Source organism: Musca autumnalis, unplaced genomic scaffold (assembly GCF_047663935.1).
Source record: "Musca autumnalis isolate F117 unplaced genomic scaffold, ASM4766393v1 scaffold_1, whole genome shotgun sequence".
Lineage (NCBI taxonomy): Eukaryota > Metazoa > Arthropoda > Insecta > Diptera > Muscidae > Musca > Musca autumnalis.
The window spans coordinates 63,752,617-63,780,093 of NW_027411644.1; the positions used below are offsets into that span (position 1 = coordinate 63,752,617).

At 34.8% G+C, this 27,477-nt stretch overlaps 2 protein-coding genes across 7 annotated transcripts in view; one reads left to right on the forward strand and one right to left on the reverse strand.

The window, feature by feature from the left end:
* The window catches only part of LOC141399744 (uncharacterized), a 239,377-nt gene that overhangs the window by 203,113 nt on the left and 8,787 nt on the right, over positions 1–27,477 (forward strand). For 4 of the 6 annotated variants that reach the window (XR_012411927.1, XR_012411932.1, XM_073979000.1 and 1 more), the window contains exon 7: positions 25,735–26,872. Coding sequence is in view for 3 of the 6 variants with exons in the window: in XM_073979000.1 (XP_073835101.1) it covers positions 26,002–26,872 (871 nt within the window). In the remaining 3 variants the exon portion in view is untranslated. Of the gene's footprint in view, positions 1–15,370; positions 16,433–25,734; positions 26,873–27,477 lie in introns of those variants that run through there. The other 2 variants (XR_012411935.1, XM_073979023.1) reach the window with 1 other exon arrangement.
* Positions 19,380–20,534, reverse strand: LOC141389392 (lamin Dm0-like). Its single transcript, XM_073960876.1, has one exon. It carries the CDS (start codon positions 20,532–20,534, stop codon positions 19,380–19,382), a length of 1,155 nt encoding a protein of 384 aa, XP_073816977.1.

The window sequence follows — 27,477 nt, forward strand, 5'->3', positions numbered from 1 at the left end:
TTTTCCTAAAGAAAACCTTATTCAGCCAGGCTGAATTAAAGTTTTCCTAAAGAAAACCTTATTCAGCCAGGCTGAATTAAAGTTTTCCTAAAGAAAACCTTATTCAGCCAGGCTGAATTAAAGTTTTCCTAAAGAAAACCTTATTCAGCCAGGCTGAATTAAAGTTTTCCTAACGAAAACCTTATTCAGCCAGGCTGAATTACAATTTTCCTAAAGAAAACCTTATTCAGCCAGGCTGAATTAAAGTTTTCCTAAAGAAAACCTTATTCAGCCAGGCTGAATTAAAGTTTTCCTAAAGAAAACCTTATTCAGCCAGGCTGAATTAAAGTTTTCCTAAAGAAAACCTTATTCAGCCAGGCTGAATTAAAGTTTTCCTAAAGAAAACCTTATTCAGCCAGGCTGACAGGGACGTACGCAGGGGGGGGGCACGGGGGGCCCGGGCCCCCCCCGAAATGGTTTGGTCGAACAAAATTTTTTAAGCTACTGTAACTAGTTATTATATTTTTCTCTCATAAAAATGTTTGTATATTTGAAGATTTCAAATTAAAACTTATATTTTCTTAAGTTTCTGAACAGAAAATATAATTCATTAACAAGTTTTGTAAGAAAATATTTAAACAATTTTTGTTTGTAAGCTGTTTTTGAGAGAAACTTCCAATGAAATCTGAATTACTTCTTCATGTCATATCATACCACTATCAAATGCTAATTCCTTAATGAATATACCCCATGTCTATTATTTATTCGAACTGTATAGAGCTCTCGAGGCTTAAAACACATCCGGTTATAACAAAAGTAACGAGTTCAGTATTGTGGGAATGGAAATATATAAAAAAAATTATTGAATAAAATGTATGAAGGGACGGTCCTTCGTGGACTACATATTGAAAGCCAATTAGAAATTTGTTTTACTGCCATCGCCAAAATTTTGTTATTCTGTTTTATACAAATTTGCTGCTAAACAGTATGAGAAAATAATGAAGACAAATGAATTTTTGTGCGTCACTTGGTTTTTACTTATCATCACCGAAGTATAATTGTAACCTCAGACTTTAGATTACGAGATTATATACACTAGGATTGTATGGTATAGATTTCATCAAAATAATGATTTAAGACATCACATATGTTTGGACCAGGGTTTCGGAGTCGAGTTATTTTTTTCGACTCAGACTCCGACTCCGACTCCAGCAAAATTGCTCGACTCCGACTCGTAGACTCCGACTCCGACTCCGACTCCGAAACCCTGGTTTGGACGATATTCGTTTCAGTCAAGATGGATGTACTTACCACCGTCCGTCCGTCTGTATATCTGTTTGTCTGGTAGGTTGGAACTCATGATAACTCTCGGTCCAAGTTATGGATCTCGTAATGTTTTGTCCAAATTAAATTTAAGTCATATCGGTACCTCCGCCATAAAAGTTCAAAAATGTTCACTAAAATGGTCGAAGGGACTAACCGATTCGGTCTAAAATCAAACCTAATATGGTTCGCAAAATTACTTCCAAAAGTAAATCAAGGTCCAAGAGAATATGTTTGGACAACATCTTCTGGTATCTTTTACAAGTCTAACATAACTGCATTTTAAAGACTGTTCGATGATTCTTTGGACATTTTGTAGTCTTGTTTACAAGACAAAGCTCTAAATACTACGGTGGCCAACTAAAAAGCTTATGGGCGCGGTAACTATCGAGAGGAGTGTCTCTCAAATAATTATTAGTGAATAATTATGTGGGGTTCAATAAGGATCGATTGTTATTTGTCAAAACTATATAGAACTAAGTCCATCAAAGTGTTTGTCATCGAGTCCAAAAACTTCTAATCGTACAATTAAGAAAACAAATTATAACGCTTCTTGTGTAACATAATATTAAAAGTAAAAATAATCCTGGTATCAGAATCTATCTCTTTCGGTAAATAACACTGTGCAACATTTTTAAGGTAATCTTGTGCAAATAATTTGAAGTGAGGATTTTTTGAAAGTACAGACCCAAAGTACAAAAGCCCTAGTTCCGTTTTGTTGAGTCAGATACAGATTGGAGTTTTTGACCCCATCTAAACATTGTTAACTATCGACTTTTTAAACAACTCGGGGCTATATCTCTGAAACCAATGCAAATCTTCTTCTGACCTTTGCAGCAAATTTGTAGATAAGGGCCAAAATAAAATATTTGGAGAAATGAAAAAAAAATAAATTTTATAATATATCTAAAAATTCCATAATTTGTATACATTTCGCACCATACGAGTATCTCCAAAACTGTTAAATTTTTCTTAATGTTTTCATTTGGAAATATATCAACGACAGCCGATATTCTTAAAAATTAGGCTAAGATCATCGAAATAGTGAAAATCTTGCTAAAGCAAAGACAACGGCAATTTTTTGTGGTTGTAAAATTCTGCGATAAACCATAACGTGGACCTGTATGATTAAAAACTTCAAAATACTTCAATAAATTTTACATGGCGACATTACCGAACGTGGCCCGATATTGTCTATTTTCAATTCTAAATATCCTACTCTGTAAATATTTAAAATTGTATCTATCCAAAGTCCCAATTTACATTAAACGATTTTTCTTGCGGCAATTTTTCTCGTTCTCTTTTAAGCTTGCCTCTTGCGTTTATACAGGCAATTCTGTTTTCTGCAATTTTTGTTTTCAAAACAATGAAAATATTGTCAAAAACGAAAAATATAAAAGGAATTGCCTGAAAATTGCAGGTACGAGCAATTTTTTTCCACTTCCATACCCCTTACGTGTAAATTGGGACTAAATATTATGAATTCTTTCTATTGAATTTTTGTACTTTGTACCATTATTTCATATAAAATATAGAATATTGAATAGAATATATGCCAAAATTTCCAGTCCATCGGACAAAAATTTACCGAGATATGAGCTTTCGAAGGGAAACACCCAACAAAATTTGAAGGAAGGGGTTCCATGCGATGACGTGATTTCATGGAATCTTTTGCATTGGTTCAAACGAAGTCGTGAAAGATCCGATCTTTTCATTAACATTTGAACCAACGCAAAGGATGTCGTGAAAGCATAGAAACTAAAAACGTCTTTTCCTCGAAGTGGCACTTTGTATGTTTTTGTGGGACTATTGTACACATAAATCATGTGCTTAACCGAGAGAGTCTTTAAAAAAAACTGCTGACGGAGTCAGAAAAAATATCAATATTGTACAGTGTTTTGTTTTTGTTAAAATCGAAATTTTGATTTTAACTCTTCAAAATTTTTAAAAATTGATTTTTTTAATTCCTTTTCGATAATGGACAAGACTATTAGGTTCGTAATGATCCCACAAAAATATATGCTGATCGGTTTATTCTTTTTCAAACTACAGTGGGTACCGCAAACTGCTTTAGTAAAAACAGTGCTTTATAAGTGGGCATTTGAATGTAAGATTTTTCACAAAAAAAAAAAAAAAAAAAAAAAAATAGAAGGTTTAATAGATTTTAAAAAAAGGGCATGAAAATGGCTTTTCTCATGCTTATAAGTGGCCATAACCCCTTAAAATAGCTTTACGTAACGCTACACAACATTTGAATTTTTCATGATTTTTGGTCAAGTTGTGCCCCCCCCGAAATGAAATCCTGCGTACGTCCCTGCAGGCTGAATTAAAGTTTTCCTAAAGAAAACCTTATTCAGCCAGGCTGAATTAAAGTTTTCCTAAAGAAAACCTTATTCAGCCAGGCTGAATTAAAGTTTTCCTAAAGAAAACCTTATTCAGCCAGGCTGAATTAAAGTTTTCCTAAAGAAAACCTTATTCAGCCAGGCTGAATTAAAGTTTTCCTAAAGAAAACCTTATTCAGCCAGGCTGAATTAAAGTTTTCCTATAGAAAACCTTATTCAGCCAGGCTGAATTAAAGTTTTCCTAAAGAAGACCTTATTCAGCCAGGCTGAATTAAAGTTTTCCTATAGAAAACCTTATTCAGCCAGGCTGAATTAAAGTTTTCCTAAAGAAGACCTTATTCAGCCAGGCTGAATTAAAGTTTTCCTAAAGAAAACCTTATTTAGGCAGGCTGAATTAAAGTTTTCCTAAAGAAAACCTTATGTAGCCAGGCTGAATTAAAGTTTTCCCAAAGAAAACCTTATTCAGCCAGGCTGAATTGCAATTTTCCCAAAGAAAACCTTATTCAGCCAGGCTGAATTAAAGTTTTCCTAAAGAAAACCTCATTCAGCCAGGCTGAGTTAAAGTTTTCCTAAAGAAAACCTTATTCAGCCAGGCTGAATTAAAGTTTTCCTAACGAAAACCTTATTCAGCCAGGCTGAATTAAAGTTTTCCTAACGAAAACCTTATTCAGCCAGGCTGAATTAAAGTTTTCCTAACGAAAACCTTATTCAGCCAGGCTGAATTAAAGTTTTCCAAAAGAAAACCTTATTCAGCCAGGCTGAATTAAAGTTTTCCCAAAGGTTTTCTTTTGGGAAACCTTATTTAGCCAGGCTGAATAAAAGTTTGCCTAAAGAAAACCTTATTCAGCCAGGCTGAATTAAAGTTTTCCAAAAGAAAACCTTATTCAGCCAGGCTGAATTAAAGTTTTCCTAAAGAAAACCTTATTCAGCCAGGCTGAATTAAAGTTTTCCTAAAGAAAACCTTATTCATCCAGGCTGTATCAAAGTTTTCCTAAACAAAACCTTATTCAGCCAGGCCGTATTAAAGTTTTCCTAAAGAAAACCTTATTCAGCCAGGCTGAATTAATGTTTTCCTAAAGAAAACCTTATTCAGCCAGGCTGAATTAATGTTTTCCTAAAGAAAACCTTATTCAGCCAGGCTGAATTAATGTTTTCCTAAAGAAAACCTTATTCAGCCAGGCTGAATTAATGTTTTCCTAAAGAAAACCTTATTCAGCCAGGCTGAATTAAGATTTTCCCAAAGAAAACCTTATTCAGCCAGGCTGAATTAAAGTTTTCCTAAAGAAAACCTTATTCAGCCAGGCTGAATTAAAGTTTTCCTTAAGAAAACCTTATTCAGCCAGGCTGAATTAAAGTTTTCCTAAAGAAAACCTTATTCAGCCAGGCCGAATAAAAGTTTTCCCAAAGAAAAGCTATTCAGCCAGGCCGAATAAAAGTTTTCCCAAAGAAAAGCTATTCAGCCAGGCTGAATTAAAGTTTTCCCAAAGAAAACCTTATTCAGCAAGGCTGAATTGAAAGTTTCCTAAAGAAAACTTTATTCAGCCAGGCTGAATTAAAGTTTTCCTAAAGAAAACCTTATTCAGCCAGGCTGAATTAAAGTTTTCCTAAATAAAACCTTATTCAGCCAGGCTGAATTAAAGTTTTCCTAAAGAAAACCTTATTCAGCCAGGCTGAATTAAGGTTTTCCCAAAGAAAACCTTATTCAGCCAGGCTGAATTAAAGTTTTCCTAAAGAAAACCTTATTCAGCCAGGCTGAATTAAGGTTTTCCCAAAGAAAACCTTATTCAGCCAGGCTGAATTAAAGTTTTCCAAAAGAAAACCTTATTCAGCCAGGCTGAATTAAAGTTTTCCCAAAAGAAAACCTTATTCAGCCAGGCTGAATTAAAGTTTTCCCAAAAGAAAACCTTATTCAGCCAGGCTGTATTAAAGTTTTCCTAAGGAAAACCTTATTCAGCCAGGCTGAATTAAAGTTTTCCCAGGCTGAATAGCAAAGTTCATATGGAAAATGGTTATTCAGCCAAGCTGAATTGCAGTTTTCCTATGGAAAATCTTATTCAGCCAGATTGAAAATACTTTTTTGTTCAAAAATACTACTTAAGCTTCCCTCGCTCCCCACCCAAAATAATTAATTACAAAAAAAAAAATAAATAAACTAAATAATTCTGAATCACTCCAGACACACTCCAGCAGTTCGATTAATATTCACCACGAGTTTCGAGAGTGCCTCCAAACGACAAAAACCACAAAACAATAATGTAATGCCTAAATGACTGACATTCCTTCCTTATTGTTCGACTACTTGCAAAATTCCGAGTGAAAAAAATCGAAAATGAGCTTATCATTTATTGCCATTATTCTAAAACAATTAAAAATTAATTTGTCTTTAGAATTTTGCACGTAGTCTCAAAATAGGAGGAACAAAATTGAACAAACAATTCAGAACCGCCAAACAGGGAAAAACCCTGAAAAGTGTCAGTGATCCAGTAATCTGAAATAATGTTCCTCCATTCACCCTCCTGCGCTTGAGTTAAGCGAAGCTAAACTAAATTTGCTTTGATGTTTGATGTGCAAATTATCTTTATTAGTCTACAGGTGTTGTTGCCTGATTTTGGCTTGTATTTCCCACTTGTTTTATCGTGTTCTGGTGGTAGCTACTACTCGACTCACTCGAGTTTGCTAAATGATATCTAATAATTGTACTTTAAACAGTGACAAAAGATAAACAGGGAAGACGAGACGAGCATTAAAAGAAATAAAAATGTTTAAATTCCCCAATCTTGATTACAGAATTAACAGCAGTAGCAGATGTTTTAATGATATCTGCGCGTGGAGTGATTATTCAGCTTGGCTGAATAGAGGTTGTCATGGGAAAACTTCAATTAAGCGTGACTGAATAGGGGTTTCCATAAGAAATCTCCAATTCAGCGTAGCTGAATAAGGATTTCTATGGGAAAACTTCAATTCAGCCTGGCTGAATAAGGTTTTACATGGGAAAACCTCAATTTAGACTGGCTGAATAAGGTTTTCCATGGGAAAACTTCAATTCAGCGTGGCTGAATAGGGATTTCCATAAGAAATCTCCAATTTAGCTAAGCTGAATAAGGGTTTTCATGTGAAATCTTCAATTCGGCCCAGTTGAATACGGTTTTCCATGGGAAAACTATAATTCAGCGTAGCTGAATAGGGATTTCCATAAGAATTCTCCAATTCAACGAAGCTGAATAAGGGTTTTAATGTGAAATCTTCAATTCAGCTTAGCTGAATACGATTTTCCATGGGAAAACTTCAATTTACCGTGGCTGAATAGGGGTTTCCATAAGAAATCTCCGATTCCGCCTGGCTGAATAAGGTTTTTCAGTGGAAAACATCAATTCAGCCTGGCTGAATAAGGCTTTCCATGGGAAATCTTTAATATAGCCTTGCTGAATAGAGGTTTTCATAGCAAATCTCCAATTCAGCGTAGCTGAATAACGTTTTCTATGGGAAAACGTCAATTCATCCTCGCTGAATAATGTTTTCCATGGAAAAACTTCAATTCAGCATAGCTGAATATACCCTTTCCTTTGATAAATGCCTCAAAATCTCATTCCAACAAACTTTTCTCATTACCGATGTTGAAATAAATCCATTTTGCTTGCCATAAATCATATAATAATAAATAAATAAATTCTAGAATTAACCAGTCATTTTCAAAATGAAAATAAATAAAATTAAACGAAGAAAAAAGTTCATTGGTTTCGATTTCTTTTGACGATTACTTATATCAATATTATTGTGGCGAATAAAAATCACAGCTTTTGTTTGTATATTTCATTTGGATTTTGCCACCATTTGCCACCACTTGTTAAGTGCGTTGATATCTTATCGTAGAGTTGCAATTTCCTTAATACCCTCCCATCAAATCCCAAACGAAAACACAACTCTCGTGATTTCTTGTGGTCATAATTATTAGATCGATCGGTATGGACAGACTTCGATTAACTTTGTTATGAATACTGATTCGATTTTCAACAAGTTTTTAGCACTTGAATTAAATACAAGAAGCAACAAAAACAACATATTAACTCATTTAAAAGTTCCAAGAATTCAAATTCAAACATGCCAACCAGGATGAAAATTTATCTATGAGAAAAAACTTACCGAACACAATTTCGTTTGAAATATAGACTCAAACAGACTCGTCTATCGTGCATAATAAGACAGGTAGGTGTGATGAGCATTTGGTCGTCAACACTAAGGGGCAAAAGTGAGTAATATTAAGGACTTTTCAACAGAAACCTTTAATTCAGCCTAGCTGAATAAGGTTTTCCAAAGGAAAATTGCCATTCAGCCTGGCTGAATAAGCATTTTCCATAGGAAAATTGCCATTCAGCCTGGCTGAATAAGCATTTTCCATAGGAAAATTGCAATTCAGCCTGGCTGAATAAGCATTTTCCATAGGAAAATTGCAATTCAGCCTGGCTGAATAAGCATTTTCCATAGGAAAATTGCAATTCAGCCTGGCTGAATAAGCATTTTCCATAGGAAAATTGCAATTCAGCCTGGCTGAATAAGCATTTTCATAGGAAAACTGCAATTCAGCCGGGCTGACTAAGGTTTTCCATAGGAAAACTGCAATTCAGCCGGGCTGACTAAGGTTTTCCATAGGAAAACTGCAATTCAGCCGGGCAGACTAAGGTTTTCCATAGGAAAACTGCAATTCAGCCTGGCTGAATAAGGTTTTCCATAGGAAAACTGCAATTCAGCCTGGCTGAATAAGGTTTTCCATAGGAAAACTGCAATTCAGCCTGGCTGAATAAGGTTTTCCATAGGAAAACTGCAATTCAGCCTGGCTGAATAAGGTTTTCCATAGGAAAACTGCAATTCAGCCTGGCTGAATAAGGTTTTCCATAGGAAAACTGCAATTCAGCCTGGCTGAATAAGGTTTTCCATAGGAAAACTGCAATTCAGCCTGGCTGAATAAGGTTTTCCATAGGAAAACTGCAATTCAGCCTGGCTGAATAAGGTTTTCCATAGGAAAACTGCAATTCAGCCTGGCTGAATAAGGTTTTCCATAGGAAAACTGCAATTCAGCCTGGCTGAATAAGGTTTTCCATAGGAAAACTGCAATTCAGCCTGGCTGAATAAGGTTTTCCATAGGAAAACTGCAATTCAGCCTGGCTGAATAAGGTTTTCCATAGGAAAACTGCAATTCAGCCTGGCTGAATAAGGTTTTCCATAGGAAAACTGCAATTCAGCCTGGCTGAATAAGGTTTTCCATAGGAAAACTGCAATTCAGCCGGGCTGAATAAGGTTTTCCATAGGAGAACTGCAATTCAGCCAGGCTGAATAAGGTTTTCCATAGGAAAACTGCAATTCAGCCGGGCTGAATAAGGTTTTCCATAGGAGAACTGCAATTCAGCCAGGCTGAATAAGGTTTTCCACAGGAAAACTGCAATTCAGCCTGGCTGAATAAGGTTTTCCATAGGAGAACTGCAATTCAGCCTGGCTGAATAAGGTTTTCCACAGGAAAACTGCATTTCAGCCTGGCTGAATAAGGTTTTCCATAGGAGAACTGCAATTCAGCCTGGCTGAATAAGGTTTTCCATAGGAGAACTGCAATTCAGCCTGGCTGAATAAGGTTTTCCATAGGAGAACTGCAATTCAGCCTGGCTGAATAAGGTTTTCCACAGGAAAACTGCAATTCAGCCTGGCTGAATAAGGTTTTCCATAGGAAAACTGCAATTCAGCCTGGCTGAATAAAGTTTTCCATAGGAAAACTGCAATTCAGCCTGGATGAATAAGGTTTTCTTTAGGAAAACTTTAATTCAGCCTGGCTGAATAAGGTTTTCCATAGGAAAACTGCAATTCAGCCTGGCTGAATAAGGTTTTCCATAGGAAAACTGCAATTCAGCCTGGCTGAATAAGGTTTTCCATAGGAAAACTGCAATTCAGCCTGGCTGAATAAGGTTTTCCATAGGAAAACTGCAATTCAGCCTGGCTGAATAAGGTTTTCCATAGGAAAACTGCAATTCAGCCTGGCTGAATAAGGTTTTCCATAGGAAAACTGCAATTCAGCCTGGCTGAATAAGGTTTTCCATAGGAAAACTGCAATTCAGCCTGGCTGAATAAGGTTTTCCATAGGAAAACTGCAATTCAGCCTGGCTGAATAAGGTTTTCCATAGGAAAACTGCAATTCAGCCTGGCTGAATAAGGTTTTCCATAGGAAAACTGCAATTCAGCCTGGCTGAATAAGGTTTTCCATAGGAAAACTGCAATTCAGCCTGGCTGAATAAGGTTTTCCATAGGAAAACTGCAATTCAGCCTGGCTGAATAAGGTTTTCCATAGGAAAACTGCAATTCAGCCTGGCTGAATAAGGTTTTCCATAGGAAAACTGCAATTCAGCCTGGCTGAATAAGGTTTTCCATAGGAAAACTGCAATTCAACCTGGCTGAATAAGGTTTTCCATAGGAAAACTGCAATTCAGCCTGGCTGAATAAGGTTTTCCATAGGAAAACTGCAATTCAGCCTGGCTGAATAAGGTTTTCCATAGGAAAACTGCAATTCAGCCTGGCTGAATAAGGTTTTCCATAGGAAAACTGCAATTCAGCCTGGCTGAATAAGGTTTTCCATAGGAAAATTGCAATTCAGCCTGGCTGAATAAGGTTTTCCATAGGAAAACTGAAATTCAGCCTGGCTGAATAAGGTTTTCCATAGGAAAACTGCAATTCAGCCTGGCTGAATAAGGTTTTCCATAGGAAAACTGCAATTCAGCCTGGCTGAATAAGGTTTTCCATAGGAAAACTGCAATTCAGCCTGGCTGAATAAGGTTTTCCATAGGAAAACTGCAATTCAGCCTGGCTGAATAAGGTTTTCCATAGGAAAACTGCAATTCAGCCTGGCTGAATAAGGTTTTCCATAGGAAAACTGCAATTCAGCCTGGCTGAATAAGGTTTTCCATAGGAAAACTGCAATTCAGCCTGGCTGAATAAGGTTTTCCATAGGAAAACTGTGGAAAACCTTATTCAGCCAGGCTGAATTGCAGTTTTCCTATGGAAAACCTTATTCAGCCAGGCTGAATTTCAGTTTTCCTATGGAAAACCTTATTCAGCCAGGCTGAATTGCAGTTTTCCTATGGAAAACCTTATTCAGCCAGGCTGAATTGCAGTTTTCCTATGGAAAACCTTATTCAGCCAGGCTGAATTGCAGTTTTCCTATGGAAAACCTTATTCAGCCAGGCTGAATTGCAGTTTTCCTATGGAAAACCTTATTCAGCCAGGCTGAATTGCAGTTTTCCTATGGAAAACCTTATTCAGCCAGGCTGAATTGCAGTTTTCCTATGGAAAACCTTATTCAGCCAGGCTGAATTGCAGTTTTCCTATGGAAAACCTTATTCAGCCAGGCTGAATTGCAGTTTTCCTATGGAAAACCTTATTCAGCCAGGCTGAATTGCAGTTTTCCTATGGAAAACCTTATTCAGCCAGGCTGAATTGCAGTTTTCCTATGGAAAACCTTATTCAGCCAGGCTGAATTGCAGTTTTCCTATGGAAAACCTTATTCAGCCAGGCTGAATTGCAGTTTTCCTATGGAAAACCTTATTCAGCCAGGCTGAATTGCAGTTTTCCTATGGAAAACCTTATTCAGCCAGGCTGAATTGCAGTTTTCCTATGGAAAACCTTATTCAGCCAGGCTGAATTGCAGTTTTCCTATGGAAAACCTTATTCAGCCAGGCTGAATTGCAGTTTTCCTATGGAAAACCTTATTCAGCCAGGCTGAATTAAAGTTTTCCTAAAGAAAACCTTATTCATCCAGGCTGAATTGCAGTTTTCCTATGGAAAACTTTATTCAGCCAGGCTGAATTGCAGTTTTCCTATGGAAAACCTTATTCAGCCAGGCTGAATTGCAGTTTTCCTGTGGAAAACCTTATTCAGCCAGGCTGAATTGCAGTTCTCCTATGGAAAACCTTATTCAGCCAGGCTGAATTGCAGTTCTCCTATGGAAAACCTTATTCAGCCAGGCTGAATTGCAGTTCTCCTATGGAAAACCTTATTCAGCCAGGCTGAATTGCAGTTTTCCTGTGGAAAACCTTATTCAGCCAGGCTGAATTGCAGTTCTCCTATGGAAAACCTTATTCAGCCAGGCTGAATTGCAGTTTTCCTGTGGAAAACCTTATTCAGCCTGGCTGAATTGCAGTTCTCCTATGGAAAACCTTATTCAGCCCGGCTGAATTGCAGTTTTCCTATGGAAAACCTTATTCAGCCTGGCTGAATTGCAGTTCTCCTATGGAAAACCTTATTCAGCCCGGCTGAATTGCAGTTTTCCTATGGAAAACCTTATTCAGCCAGGCTGAATTGCAGTTTTCCTATGGAAAACCTTATTCAGCCAGGCTGAATTGCAGTTTTCCTATGGAAAACCTTATTCAGCCAGGCTGAATTGCAGTTTTCCTATGGAAAACCTTATTCAGCCAGGCTGAATTGCAGTTTTCCTATGGAAAACCTTATTCAGCCAGGCTGAATTGCAGTTTTCCTATGGAAAACCTTATTCAGCCAGGCTGAATTGCAGTTTTCCTATGGAAAACCTTATTCAGCCAGGCTGAATTGCAGTTTTCCTATGGAAAACCTTATTCAGCCAGGCTGAATTGCAGTTTTCCTATGGAAAACCTTATTCAGCCAGGCTGAATTGCAGTTTTCCTATGGAAAACCTTATTCAGCCAGGCTGAATTGCAGTTTTCCTATGGAAAACCTTATTCAGCCAGGCTGAATTGCAGTTTTCCTATGGAAAACCTTATTCAGCCAGGCTGAATTGCAGTTTTCCTATGGAAAACCTTATTCAGCCAGGCTGAATTGCAGTTTTCCTATGGAAAACCTTATTCAGCCAGGCTGAATTGCAGTTTTCCTATGGAAAACCTTATTCAGCCAGGCTGAATTGCAGTTTTCCTATGGAAAACCTTATTCAGCCAGGCTGAATTGCAGTTTTCCTATGGAAAACCTTAGTCTGCCCGGCTGAATTGCAGTTTTCCTATGGAAAACCTTAGTCAGCCCGGCTGAATTGCAGTTTTCCTATGGAAAACCTTAGTCAGCCCGGCTGAATTGCAGTTTTCCTATGAAAATGCTTATTCAGCCAGGCTGAATTGCAATTTTCCTATGGAAAATGCTTATTCAGCCAGGCTGAATTGCAATTTTCCTATGGAAAATGCTTATTCAGCCAGGCTGAATTGCAATTTTCCTATGGAAAATGCTTATTCAGCCAGGCTGAATTGCAATTTTCCTATGGAAAATGCTTATTCAGCCAGGCTGAATGGCAATTTTCCTATGGAAAATGCTTATTCAGCCAGGCTGAATGGCAATTTTCCTTTGGAAAACCTTATTCAGCTAGGCTGAATTAAAGGTTTCTGTTGAAAAGTCCTTAATATTACTCACTTTTGCCCCTTAGTGTTGACGACCAAATGCTCATCACACCTACCTGTCTTATTATGCACGATAGACGAGTCTGTTTGAGTCTATATTTCAAACGAAATTGTGTTCGGTAAGTTTTTTCTCATAGATAAATTTTCATCCTGGTTGGCATGTTTGAATTTGAATTCTTGGAACTTTTAAATGAGTTAATATGTTGTTTTTGTTGCTTCTTGTATTTAATTCAAGTGCTAAAAACTTGTTGAAAATCGAATCAGTATTCATAACAAAGTTAATCGAAGTCTGTCCATACCGATCGATCTAATAATTATGACCACAAGAAATCACGAGAGTTGTGTTTTCGATTTGGGATTTCCATAGGAAAACTGCAATTCAGCCTGGCTGAATAAGGTTTTCCATAGGAAAACTGCAATTCAGCCTGGCTGAATAAGGTTTTCCATAGGAAAACTGCAATTCAGCCTGGCTGAATAAGGTTTTCCATAGGAAAACTGCAATTCAGCCTGGCTGAATAAGGTTTTCCATAGGAAAACTGCAATTCAGCCTGGCTGAATAAGGTTTTCCATAGGAAAACTGCAATTCAGCCTGGCTGAATAAGGTTTTCCATAGGAAAACTGCAATTCAGCCTGGCTGAATAAGGTTTTCCATAGGAAAACTGCAATTCAGCCTGGCTGAATAAGGTTTTCCATAGGAAACTCATTTAAAAGTTCCAAGAATTCAAATTCAAACATGCTGACCAGGATGAAAATGTATCTATGAGAAAAAAACCTACCGAACACAATTTCGTTTGAAATATAGACTCAAATAGACTCGTCTATCGAGCATAATAAGACAGGTAGGTGTGATGAGCATTTGGTCGTCAACACTAAGGGGCAAAAGTGAGTAATATTAAGGACTTTTTAACAGAAAACCTTAATTCTGAATGGCTGAATATGCATTTCCCATAGGGAAATTTCCAATTCAGCCTGGCTGAATAAGGTTTTCCATAGGAAAACTGCAATTCAGCCTGGCTGAATAAGGTTTTCCATAGGAAAATTGCAATTCAGCCTGGCTGAATAAGGTTTTCCATAGGAAAATTGCAATTCAGCCTGGCTGAATAAGGTTTTCCATAGGAAAACTGAAATTCAGCCTGGCTAAATAAGATTTTCCATAGGAAAACTGCAATTCAGCCTGGCTGAATAAGGTTTTCCATAGGAAAACTGCAATTCAGCCTGGCTGAATAAGGTTTTCCATAGGAAAACTGCAATTCAGCCTGGCTGAATAAGGTTTTCCATAGGAAAACTGCAATTCAGCCTGGCTGAATAAGGTTTTCCATAGGAAAACTGCAATTCAGCCTGGCTGAATAAGGTTTTCCATAGGAAAACTGCAATTCAGCCTGGCTGAATAAGGTTTTCCATAGGAAAACTGCAATTCAGCCTGGCTGAATAAGGTTTTCCATAGGAAAACTGCAATTCAGCCTGGCTGAATAAGGTTTTCCATAGGAAAACTGCAATTCAGCCTGGCTGAATAAGGTTTTCCATAGGAAAACTGCAATTCAGCCTGGCTGAATAAGGTTTTCCATAGGAAAACTGCAATTCAGCCTGGCTGAATAAGGTTTTCCATAGGAAAACTGCAATTCAGCCTGGCTGAATAAGGTTTTCCATAGGAAAACTGCAATTCAGCCTGGCTGAATAAGGTTTTCCATAGGAAAACTGCAATTCAGCCTGGCTGAATAAGCATTTTCTAGAGGAAAACTGCAATTCAGCCTGGCTGAATAAGGTTTTCTTTAGGAAAACTTTAATTCAGCCTGGCTGAATAAGATTTTCTAGAGGAAAATTGCTTTTCAGCCCCGGGCTGTTTAGTGATTTCCATAGGAAATTTGCTATTGAGCCTGGCGAATAAGGCTTTCCTTGAGAAGGCTTACTCATGGAAGAAGTGAATTTCTTCACGCTGTTTACCCACTTCTGTCACTCACTGTAGTTCTCTAAAACTACCATGTTTTTTAGTTTTTTTTTTATGTAGATAAGTTGGACATTTTGATGACATTTGTGTTTGATATTCTTACAAATTGTTTCTCCCATCCCATCTCCCCCTCCCAAATTGCTTATGGGCTCGTCGTATGGACGTTGGGCAAACAAACCTACGAACGATCAAAGACAATATTCTCACTCATTCTCAGTGTTTGTTGTCGTCGTCTTCGTTGTCATCGCGGTCGTACTATATTCAGGAGATAATGCTTAAATACGTACGACGTTTATTTGTTGTTGTTGTTGCTGCTGCCTGCTGATATTGCTGTCTTTCGATAAAACGTTCTGCCGTAATGGCTTGAATATTTATTTGAAGAAATTAAAACAGCCAGACAGTTAACAGCCATTCATTCATTCAGGTGCTGCTTAACGTGCGCGTGGCTTAATGCGGTAGAAAGAATATTTTCTACGACATTCGGATTTTCGTATTTTTGTAACCATTGATCTTCATAGTCGTCGTTTTGCCCCGTTTTGTGTAAAGAAAAAAAAAAACATTGAAACCCAAAACCCTTAGCGCGGAATATTTCGACGAAATTTTGAAGAAACCAAAAAAAAGAAGAAGATAAATAAGAAAAAAAAACGCCATTGTTTTATGTGTGGGAATATTTCCGTATTACCAACAAAAACAACAACAACAACGAAAGCATTATTTGAATACTGGTGAAGTGTTAATTGAAAGCAATTTGATCTAAGCGATCACCCTATCAGCAGCAGCAGTGAAGCTACCAAAAAAAACCAAAATCTGCACCATCATCCATTTTTGTAAAGATTTTCAACTGTGATATTCGTGGTGGGCCTCCAGCGAGCGGGCCGGCGTGACAAGTGCATTAAATCTTAGTGCAAATTAAAGAAAAAATGGTCTTCAAGAAAAAAATCGAAAATCAAATAAATTGACATAGAAAAAAAATAACGACAAAAATTAATAACCATTTAACACCACAAAAATAATGAGAAAATATTCCATTGATTATTGATATTTGCTGAAGAAAAAAAATAAATATTGAGTGAAATATTAAAGTTACTCAAAAAAAGTCCCCTAAAGAAGTAAAACCAAAAAAGAAACAACAACAAAAATTGTGAACACAAATCCACACCAAAAATTAGCATTCCAAATATTCCCCCACCAAACCAAAAACCTATTGCCACAACAAAAAAACAACCATTCTTCCATGAAGGCTGTGTCTTAAGAAAGTGTTAAAATTTATTATAGCACACATATTGAGTGAAACAAAAGAAGGAAGAAAATCAATCAAATTGTGATATTAAAGATTTTAAAAATTTATAAATAATTTATATATAAAATAAAAAAATTAAAATAATATTGAAAAACAAAATCAATTTTAAAGAAGCTGCTTCTCCTGAGGATTATTTATTTTCTACGAATTTCCAGAGGTGGGTGGGTTAGATTTTTAAGTCATATACCTATTGTGTTTTTTTTAATCACATATGTATATATTCCCATATTTATTTTTTAAAGTTTTGAAGTGTTGAAAATATCCTTCAAATACGCGATAATGCACGAAAAAAAATATTTTTGAATAAAAAAATAAATTTGGTGGCTACTAATACGTGTTCCTCTAAGTCAAACGAATTGATATAGAGGAACTGCAGATTTTGTATTTTACGTGTTCAGTTGGGCGCTCAAATGGAACTAGTTGGGTTCAAGTGTGCAGAGGTTTTATATGATTCGCAAGGTTATAAAGAAAATTCGTTTTATGTTTTAAAATTTTTCGTTATATTAGAAAAAATTCCCATATTTTAAAACCAAACGAATTGATATAAATAAACTGCATATTTTGTATTTTATGTGGTCAAGTGGACGTTAAAATTGAACTAGTTCAATTTAAGTGTGCAAAGGTTTTATATGCTTCGGGAGGTTATTAAAAAAAATCGATTTTTTAGTCAATTTCAATAAACGAATAAGAATACCGATGTTTTTAACTAAACGAATTGATTTAATGAAACGGTTTATTTGGTATTTTTCGGGCTCATTTGGATGTTCAAATGGAACTAGTTCGATTCAAGTGTGCAGAGGAATTATATGTTTCGTTACAAATAAAAATCCTATGTTTTAACATTTTTCAATAAATTAGGAAAAAATGGAACTGCATATTTTGTATTTTTTGTGGCCAAGTGGACGTTAAAACTGAACTAGTGCAGTTTAAGTGTGCAAAGGTTTTATATGCTTCGCGAGGCTATGAAGAAAATTCGATTTTTTAAATAATTTTCAATAAGTAAATAATAATACCGATATTTTAAAGCCAAACGAATTGATATAGAAAAATTACATATTTTGTATTTTTAGTGTTCAGTCGGACGTTCAGGTGTAACTAGTCCGGTTCAAGTGTGCAAAGGATTTATATGCTTTGTGAGGTTATAAAGAAAAATCCAATTTTTAACATTTTTCACCAAATTAGAAATAATGTCCATATTTGAAAGCTAAAGGAATTGATATAGAGAAACGACATATTTTTTATTTTTTTGTCCAAGTGGATGTTCAAATGGAACTAGTCCGGTTCAAGTGTGCAAAGGTTTTATATGCTTCGTGGCGTTATAAAGAAAATTCGATTTTTTTATAAAAAAAAATTATTAAGTGAATAATAAAGTCGACAGTTTTGAACTAAACGAATTGATATGGAGAAATGGCATATTTTGTATTTTTCGTATCTAGGTGGATGTTCGAATGGAACTAGTTCGGTTCAAGTGTGCAAAGGTTTAATATGCTTTGCGAGGTTATAAAGAAAAATCCAATTTTTTACATTTTTCACCCAATTAGAAATAATGCCCATATTTTAAAGCCAAACGAATTGATATATAGAAACGGGATATTTCGTGTTTTTAGTATCCAAGTGCATGTTCAAATGGAACTAGTCCGGTTCAAGTGTGCAAAGGTTTTCTATGCTTCGTGGCGTTATAAAGAAAATTCGATTTTTTATTAAAAAAAGAATTAATAAGTGAATAATAAGGTCGACAGTTTTGAACTAAACGAATTGATATGGAGAAATGGCATATTTTGTATTTTTCGTATCCAGGTAGATGTTCAAATGGAACTAGTTCGGTTCAAGTGTGCAGAGGTTTTATATGCTTCGTGAGGTTATAAAGAAAATTCGCATTTTTAAAAATTTTCACCAAATTAAAAATAATGTCCATATTTTAAAACCAAACGAATTGATATGGAGAAATGACATATTTTGTATTTTTCGGGTTCAGGTGGATGTTCAAATTGAACTAGTTCGATTCAAGTGTGCATAGGTTTTATATGCTTTGTGAGGTTATAAAGAAAGCTCGTTTTTTTTAAATTTTCACAAAATTAGAAATAATGTCAATTTTTTAAAGCGAAACGAATTGATATACGGAAACGGCGTATTTTGTATTTTTAGTGCTCAACTGCATGTTCAAATGGAACTAATCCGGTTCAAGTGTGCAAAGGTTTCATATGGTTTGTGAGGTTATGAAGAAAATTCGATTTTTTTATAAAAAAAATTTAATAAGTGAATAATAACGTCGACAGTTTTGAACTAAACGAATTTATATGGAGAAACTGCATATTTTGTATTTTTCGTATCCAGGTGGATGTTCAAATGGAACTAGTCGGGTTCAAGTGTGCAAATGTTTTAAATGCTTTGTGAGTGATGAGACGACTCCTAGTCTCATCACAAATGCTCCCAAGAAACCAACGGAAAATAAACTAAGAGAATGAAAACACCCGCGTTAGCGATGTTGTTCGTTTCGTTGCTTTAGAGAGACTCTTTATTTCCTACAAAATATTTAAACCTAAATCTTATAATCTAACAATAACACACATACACATACATTTTGTTTACACGCACATTAGAAATGCACGCTGTGTCTATAAATACATCATGCACCCACACGTTGCGTTGGTAATGGAAAATACATTTATTATAGACCCTTTCTTATCTTTACTATTTTGGGCACGACATTTGTTCCATTATTTTGTGACAGGCAGTCGGTTATTTTTAAACATAGATTCTTCGAACACATGCCTTTAAAAGAAATCTACCTGACTCTATTTACACAGAAAAGAGCCTTCTACAAAATTCACCATTCTCCCCGCCTTAAAAGATCCTAATCTTTTAAGAGACATTGAACATTTTCTACCTTGCTATCTATCTGACTCAATTTACATAAAATAGTTTAGATACAAAACTAAACACTCTTCGGGTCTTAGTGTATTCTAATCTTTTAACAATATTGTATGACTGTTATTTTTTACTAAATAGGAATATTATCATTATCATTATCATAATGTAATATTTTTCATTACTTATTTTCTAAGTTAATAATAAACAACATAAAGACTTATAATGGATTAATTCTAGGTGATGGCACCCAACACCTTCAGCAACCAGTATGGATGAGGACTTCTTTTCCCTCGATAAAAGACGTGGTATATCCAATTTCTTCGTAAAGGATATTTCTCACCACTAAAACTTCCTTCGTTAATTATACGATGACCTGACACATGACGTATAATTGTACGTTTGACACGATCTGCACCGGCAACTTCTTCTTCATTGGCATTATATATCGTTGTCCTTATGTTTTCTACACTTTTCCATTTTCGTGGCTTCATCATTATTTTTGTTGGTGGTTTTTGTGCTGTATCCGTTACAAACCTTTGAGATACGGTAGCACCGCCATCGATTTGCACTTCATTGGTACTTTTCTGTTGTACCCTTGCCTTAGGATCACCATTGGAAATTTCGATGTCATCCTCTCTGCTGGTTACAACCCATTCCGTTTGGCTACTATCTTCTTCGCCACACAGTAGGTTGTCGTAGGCAGAACTTTCTTGTAGCTGCTGTGCCATTTCATCACGGCAACATTGTAGTTCAGCTTCCATATTGGCGGAATCAGTAACATGCCGTGCACGTTCATTGTCGAGCAATTTCTCTAAATCATAATTTCGGGCATTCACTGCAGCATTTGTAGATTCCAATGCAACAATTCGGCTCTTCATGATATTAATTTCAGCACGACTAGAACTCATTTGTCCTTCGAATTGGGCACGCAACTCTTGCAATGTGGCTTCATACTGTGCAGAAAGACGAGTGCGCAATTCATTAATTTCTTCTGCATGAATTTGGTCCTTGAAGGTAAGTTCGTTACGCAGACTCTGAATGTTCTTTTGTTGATACTCGAACTCTTTTCTTAATTCATCAAGGTCCTCGACGGTCTTTTCTTTTTCAGCATTAGCAGCATTGTATTTGGCCCTCAGGTCTTCAACTCGTGATTCATACAGACGAGCATTTTCCTCAGCAATTGAGCAAGCAGTGGCTTTTTGATCAAACCTGGCCTTCAATCGCTCATTTTCTTCACGTATTCGATTTATTTCACTTTTAAACTTCCGCGAAACATCACCGCGAACGTTTTCATTTTCAATTTTCCTAATTGAATTATTATCTACCTGTCTAGTATTTAACTTGGGAACCCATTTCCCATTGACTTCTTCATAATCTTTTACTTTCATCTCTTTAGGTGCTACTCCAGAAAATTTCCCACTTCGCACTATTTGATAACATATTTTTAAAAAGTTGAAATATTCCACGAGATCATCTTCTTTAGGAAACTCCCTCAAATATTCCATCAATATTGACGATGCAGTATTGTATCTTTCTTTGATATCTTCTACCTTTGGAGACTCATTTCTTATCTCAGTCTCCAGATCATTTAAAATATACTCAACATTTCTTATTAAACCGCCTTTTAATGTAGTAGTATGGCGCAGTATGTATCTTTTTTCATACTGTTCCAATGGACTTAAGCTGTCCATCTCAGCTATATATTTATATCTAGAAAGAATTCGTGTATCTAACGAATCCTTCTTTGATTCGATCCCAAAATCTATCCTTACTTGACGATTTAAGAAGTCGAACTTTTTTATTGCATACCGCACACCTGAGGCGAATATGCTATGCATTTCATATGAGAATTTTCCCATATCACGGAGCTCCCTATCATTGTTTAAAAACTCCCTTCTTGCTTCCGTGAAGGAACTACCAACTTTAAACAACTTTTCCCTTGTTTCCCTGGTTACACTTTTCTGAGCAATTTTGCTCAGTTCTAAATAAAGCGAAACAATGTATTCGCCCAACACCCTTTGATGTTGGATGAAATCTTGAAAATTCATTTTCACGAAATACACTTTTTGTCACTTTATTTATTTTTTTATTAGTAGCTATAAAAATTGGCCTAACACAATCTTTGCTTCGACTGTGCGCCTTTCTATAACCGAACGAATAAACCTAACGTAGTCACTTTTGACTACGCGCCTATTACGTTATAACACTACGCGTAAACTACCACACTTTTCTTTCTTAAAAATGTGAGCCTACCACGTCACTACACTTAACACGAATAAACTACACAAATTTCTTTTTTTTTTTCGAAACCGCGAGCCTATCACGTCGCCTATCACAGCAGTATTTTTTTACACTACGTGAACTATCACGTCGGGGTCACCAAATGATGAGACGACTCCTAGTCTCATCACAAATGCTCCCAAGAAACCAACGGAAAATAAACTAAGAGAATGAAAACACCCGCGTTAGCGATGTTGTTCGTTTCGTTGCTTTAGAGAGACTCTTTATTTCCTACAAAATATTTAAACCTAAATCTTATAATCTAACAATAACACACATACACATACATTTTGTTTACACGCACATTAGAAATGCACGCTGTGTCTATAAATACATCATGCACCCACACGTTGCGTTGGTAATGGAAAATACATTTATTATAGACCCTTTCTTATCTTTACTATTTTGGGCACGACATTTGTTCCATTATTTTGTGACAGGCAGTCGGTTATTTTTAAACATAGATTCTTCGAACACATGCCTTTAAAAGAAATCTACCTGACTCTATTTACACAGAAAAGAGCCTTCTACAAAATTCACCAGTGAGGTTATAAAGAAAATTCGCATTTTTTAATTTTTTCACTAAATTAGAAATAATGTCGACTTTATTTTTAAGCTAATCGAATTAATATATAGTAACGGGATATTTTGAATTTTTTGGAATCAGTTATATGCTCAAATGGAACTAGTCCGCTTCATGTGTGCAAAGGTTTTATATGCTTCGTGAGGTTATAAAGAAAGCTCGTATTTTTTAAATTTTCACAAAATTAGAAATAATGCCAATTTTTTAAAGCGAAACGAATTGATATGCGTAAACGGCGTATTTTGTATTTTTAGTCCCCAACTGCATGTTCAAATGGAACTAGTCCGGTTCAAGTGTGCAAAGGTTTCATATGGTATGTGAAGTTATGAAGAAAAATTAAATTTTTAATATTTTCACCAAATTAGAAATAATGACCATATTTTAAAGACAAACTAATTGATATATAGGAACGGGATATTTTGTATTTTTAGGGTTCAGATGGATGTTCAAATGGAACTAGTCCGGTTCAAGTGTGCAAAGGTTTTATATGCTTCGTGACGTTATAAAGAAAATTCGATTTTTTTTTTTTATAAAAAAAATTTAATAAGTGAATAATAACGTCGACAGTTTTGAACTAAACGAATTGATATGGAAAAATTACATATTTTGTATTTTTCGTATGCAGGTGGATGTTCAAATGGAACTAGTCCGGTTCAAGTGTGCAAAGGTTTAATATGCTTTGCGAGGTTATAAAGAAAATTCGCATTTTTTAAATTTTTCACCAAATTAAAAATAATTTCCATATTTTAAAGCCAAAAGAATTGATATAGAGAAACGACATATTTTGTATTTTTCGGGTTCAGATGGATGTTCAAACGGAACTAGTCCGGTTCAAGTGTGCAAAGGTTTCATATGGTATGTGAGGTTATGAAGGAAAATCCAATTTTTAATATTTTTCACCAAATTAGAAATAATGTCCATATTTTAAAACCAACGGAATTAATATAGAGAAACGACATATTTTGTGTTTTTCGGGTTCAGTGGGATGTTCAAATGGAACTAGTTCGGTTCAAGTGTGCAAATGTTTTTAATGCTTTGTGAGGTTATAAAGAAGATTCGTTTTTTTTAGTTTTCACTAAATTAGAAATAATGTCAGTTTTTTAAAGCGAATTGAATTGATATGGGGAAACGAGGTATTTTGTATTTTTAGAGTCCAACTGCATGTTCAAATGGAACTAATCCGGTCCAAGTGTGCAAAGGTTTCATATGGTTTGTGAGGTTATGAAGAAAAATCCAATTTTTAATATTTTTCACCAAATTAAAAATAATCTCCATATTTTAAAGCCAAAGGAATTGATATAGAGAAACTACATATTTTGTATTTTTCGGGTTCAGATGGATGTTCAAATGGAACTAGTGCGGTTCAAGTGTGCAAAGGTTTTTAATGTTTTTTGAGGTTATAAATAAAACTCTTTTTTTTTTAATTTTCACTAAATTAGAAAAAATGTAAATTTTTTAAAGCGAAACGAATTGATATTGGGAAACGGCGTATTTTGTATTTTTAGAGTCAAACTGCATGTTCAAATGGAACTAGACCGGTTTAAGTGTGCAGAGGTTTTATATGCATTTTGAGGTTATAAAGAAATTTCAAATTTTTTATAAAATAATTTTAATAAGTGAATAATAACGTCGACAATTTTGAACTAAACGAATTGATATAGAGAAATGGCATATTTTGTATTTTTCGTATCCAGGTGGATGTTCAAATGGATCTAATCCGGTTCAAGTGTGCAAAGGTTTAATATGCTTTGCGAGGTTATAAAGAATTTTAACATTTTCACTAAATTAAAAATAATGTCCATATTTTAAAGTCAAAGGAATTGATATAGAGAAACAATATATTTTGTATTTTTCGGTTTCAGATGGATGTTTAAATGGAACTAGTTCGGTTCAAGTGTGCAGAGGTTTTATATGATTTGTGAGGTTATAAAGAAAATTAGCATTTTTAGCATTTTTCACTAAATTAGAAATAATGTCGGCAATATTTTTGAACTTAACGAATTGATATAAAGAAACGGCATACTTTATATTTTTATGGCCAGGTGGTTGTTCGCATAGAACAAGTCCGGTTAAAGTGTGCAAGGGTTTATAGATTATGTTAGGATATAAAGAAAAGTGTCATTTTAAACAAATTTTCATTAAATTCTAAATAATGTCCCTATTTTAAAACCAAACGAATTTATATGGAGACACTGCATATTTTGTATTTTTTTGTCCCGGTAGATGCATATATAAAACCAGTCCGGTTCAATGGTCCAACGGCTTAGATACTTTGTGATGTTTTTAACAAAATTGGCATTATTTGTTATTTTATATAGCCCAAAGCCTGTTCCAGATCATTTCGTAAATTTTGTTATATGAATTGTTTATTATTATTATTATTTTTTTTTTTCAATAAATAAAAACCTGTTTTGTTGTTGCAAACAAAATTATATTGTAAACATTACAATGCGTGCAAATTTCACGTAGCCGGCAATTATGGTGTGTATGTAATAATTTGGCCAATAACCCAACATTTTACTTGTCATTGAAAAAATAAAAAGACATGTGTCGTTGAAATTTAAATAATTATTTTACTTCAACTCCTGACAAATTTGTATTTTTCGTTTTTCAATTTATTGGGATTTTTGCAATAACTTGTTGTTGCCATCCGATTGTGTTTGTTGTTTTTCGAAAATTCCACCACATTAACCCATCCATCTAATTCAAATTGGCAGTCTCGCTTATACGTATTGTTGACATGTAAAATAATAATAATTATTGCTAATTATTTATGTATTTGTCTTTTTTTTGTAATTACAGTTAACTATTACAAAATTGAAGTGTGCTTTTTTGCTAAATAAACAATTAAACAACAATATGTTTATATTTTTTGATAATGTGGGAAATGTCTGGAAGAATTGTGGAACAAAAATAACGTATTTCGGTTTATGGGGTCATCCATTTAAAAAAAATTTCGCCCAATAAACGCAAATTTTTAAGAATATTTTACCCAATAAACTTGGATGTTAAGAATATTTTTTCCAATAAACGTGCATTTGTAAAGAATATTTTTTGCAATAAAGTTGGATTTTTAAATAATAGTTTTTCCAATAAACGTGGTTATTTAAAGTATAGTTTTTCCAATAAACATGGGTGTAAGAATAATTTTTTCCAATAAAAATAGATATTTTAGGAATATTTTTTTTTTCCAAAAAAAACGTGGATTTTTAAGATTTTTTTCTAATAAATTTGAATTTTTTTAAAAATATTTTTCAACAAACGCCTGTTTTTTAAAATTTTTTTTCCAATAAACGTGGATTTTTTAACAATATTTTTTTCAATAAAGGTGAATTTTTTAACAATATTTTTTCTAATAAACTTGGATGTTCTCAGAATACTTTTTTTTCAATAAACGTGAAGTTTTTAAGAATTTTTTTTTCCAATAAATGTGAATTTTTTAAGAATATTTTCTTGCGTCCCTTATGGCGGTGCCCATATATTTGCCATATGTTAAACAAGCTGTTATGTTGTTGTTATTTACTATTTTTTTTTTTTTATTTTTTGTAAAAAATGTATTTAAAAATTTTCTTAAGAAACAGCTGCCATTTCTTAAGTGGCGTTACAAACGAACAAAAGCAACATACATACATATTTACATAATTTGTTATAACACTTGCCTGCCTATCTTCAGACAAATATTTATTTTCCTTCATTCTCTCTCTCTCTTCTTCGTCTCTTTACAGTTCATTAAAAATTGCATGCAATTTGCTGTTGTTATTTTTGGAGGCATAAACTGCAGCCCATTATTATGAGTGCAGTGCCAGTAGTATTAACAGCAACAACAACATCAAGAAAAACGCAAATAATTATTGGTCTATAAAGGAAATTCCAGCGAAGACAGGAAACGGAAATATTATTATCAACAAGGCCATTGGGTATTGAATTCCGGGCCCCATTCACCACTTTAGTAAACCAGAAACAACGGTCATAATTATAGGCTTTGCTCCACAATGAATGCCACAACATTTGATCAACAACAGACCATAAGCACCAGCACAACCATGGAACACCATAGCAATGATGTGGCCGACCAATCCAAAGATGAAGTGGATTTTGTTAAAGTACAAGAAAATCACAACAACAACAACAATTTTATAAATTTAAAAAATGAGGTAACAAAAAGCCAAACACCACAACAACAACAAATAACCACACCCTCAGCTAAAGTGCCAAAGGAGCGTTTATCGTTATTTAGTTTCTCCAAAAAATCATCCACCACATCATCCACAAAATCATCTCCAGTCTCCAACCCCTCATCACCAGCGGAAACACATGAAACAACGGAAAAATCCACAACAGATAATGGCTTCCCTTGCCAAGCCCCATCAGTGCCAATTGGCACACCACCACGTCACAAAAAATTCAGTAAAACTTCTTCCCTTTCCCGCCTGCTGGGCAACACATATAATGCCAAAAAATTCGATAAGGATGAAAAGAAACTGGCGGATGGTAAATTTAATACATTTGGTGGACGCCGTCGCTCCAGCGGCCCCTACTTAGAGCGTTTCAAACGTTATGCCAAAGAAGAGGGTGATGTTGTGGCGGCCAATAACAAAACCAACAAAGATTCCTCCTCGTCCTCCTCTTCGAAGAAAAAAGAAGATAAATCCAAAGTTGATACCTTAGATCGTCATCTTATGGCCTTGGAAAATTTCCAAGAACATCGTAATGGTGGTGATCTGAGTTCAAAGGCAATGCGCACCCTATCACGTGGTTTGGGTAAACTGTGGTGGCGTCGCACCCACAGCATTGATATCAGTTCACCGGATCCAGAATTTAAAGTTTCCTATTTGGGCAATGTTTTAACTGGATGGGCCAAAGGTGAGTACGAACTAAAAACAAAGAGTAAACACAATAATTTGTTGGGTCTCATGCGACAAATGTTTCAAAGCGATCAAAGGCCAGGTCTTAATTAACGTGGATTTTTAAAGAATTTCCAATAAACATCGATTTAAAAAAAATCCTATAGATTCTAAAAAATCCCATAAACTTGGATTTAAAAAAAATAGTTTTTTCCAATAAACGTGGATTAACAAAAATCCAATAAATGTGGATATAAAAAAATTCCAACAAATGTGGGTTAAAAAATATATATACATTCAACAAAAGTAGAATTATAAAAAATGTGGATTAAAAAAATATTTTTTTTTAACAAACATGAAGTTTTTAAAACATATTTTCCGGTAAAAGTGGATTTTTAAAAAATACTTCTTTAATAAACGGGGATTTTTTTAAAAATATTTTTCAAATACACGGGGATTGTTTCCATTAACGTGGATTTTTATTAAATTAAACGTAGATATTTTAAATATATATTTTCAATAATTTTTAAGAATATATTTTTCAATAAATGTCGATTTTTTAAAAATTACTTTTCTATAAACGTGGATTTTTAAAAATACATAAAGAATAAACATTTACGACTA

Excerpts from the sequence above, each read along its gene's own strand:
- LOC141389392 (XM_073960876.1), bottom strand. The coding sequence starts at position 20,534 with ATGAAAGTAAAAGATTATGAAGAAGTCAATGGGAAATGGGTTCCCAAG.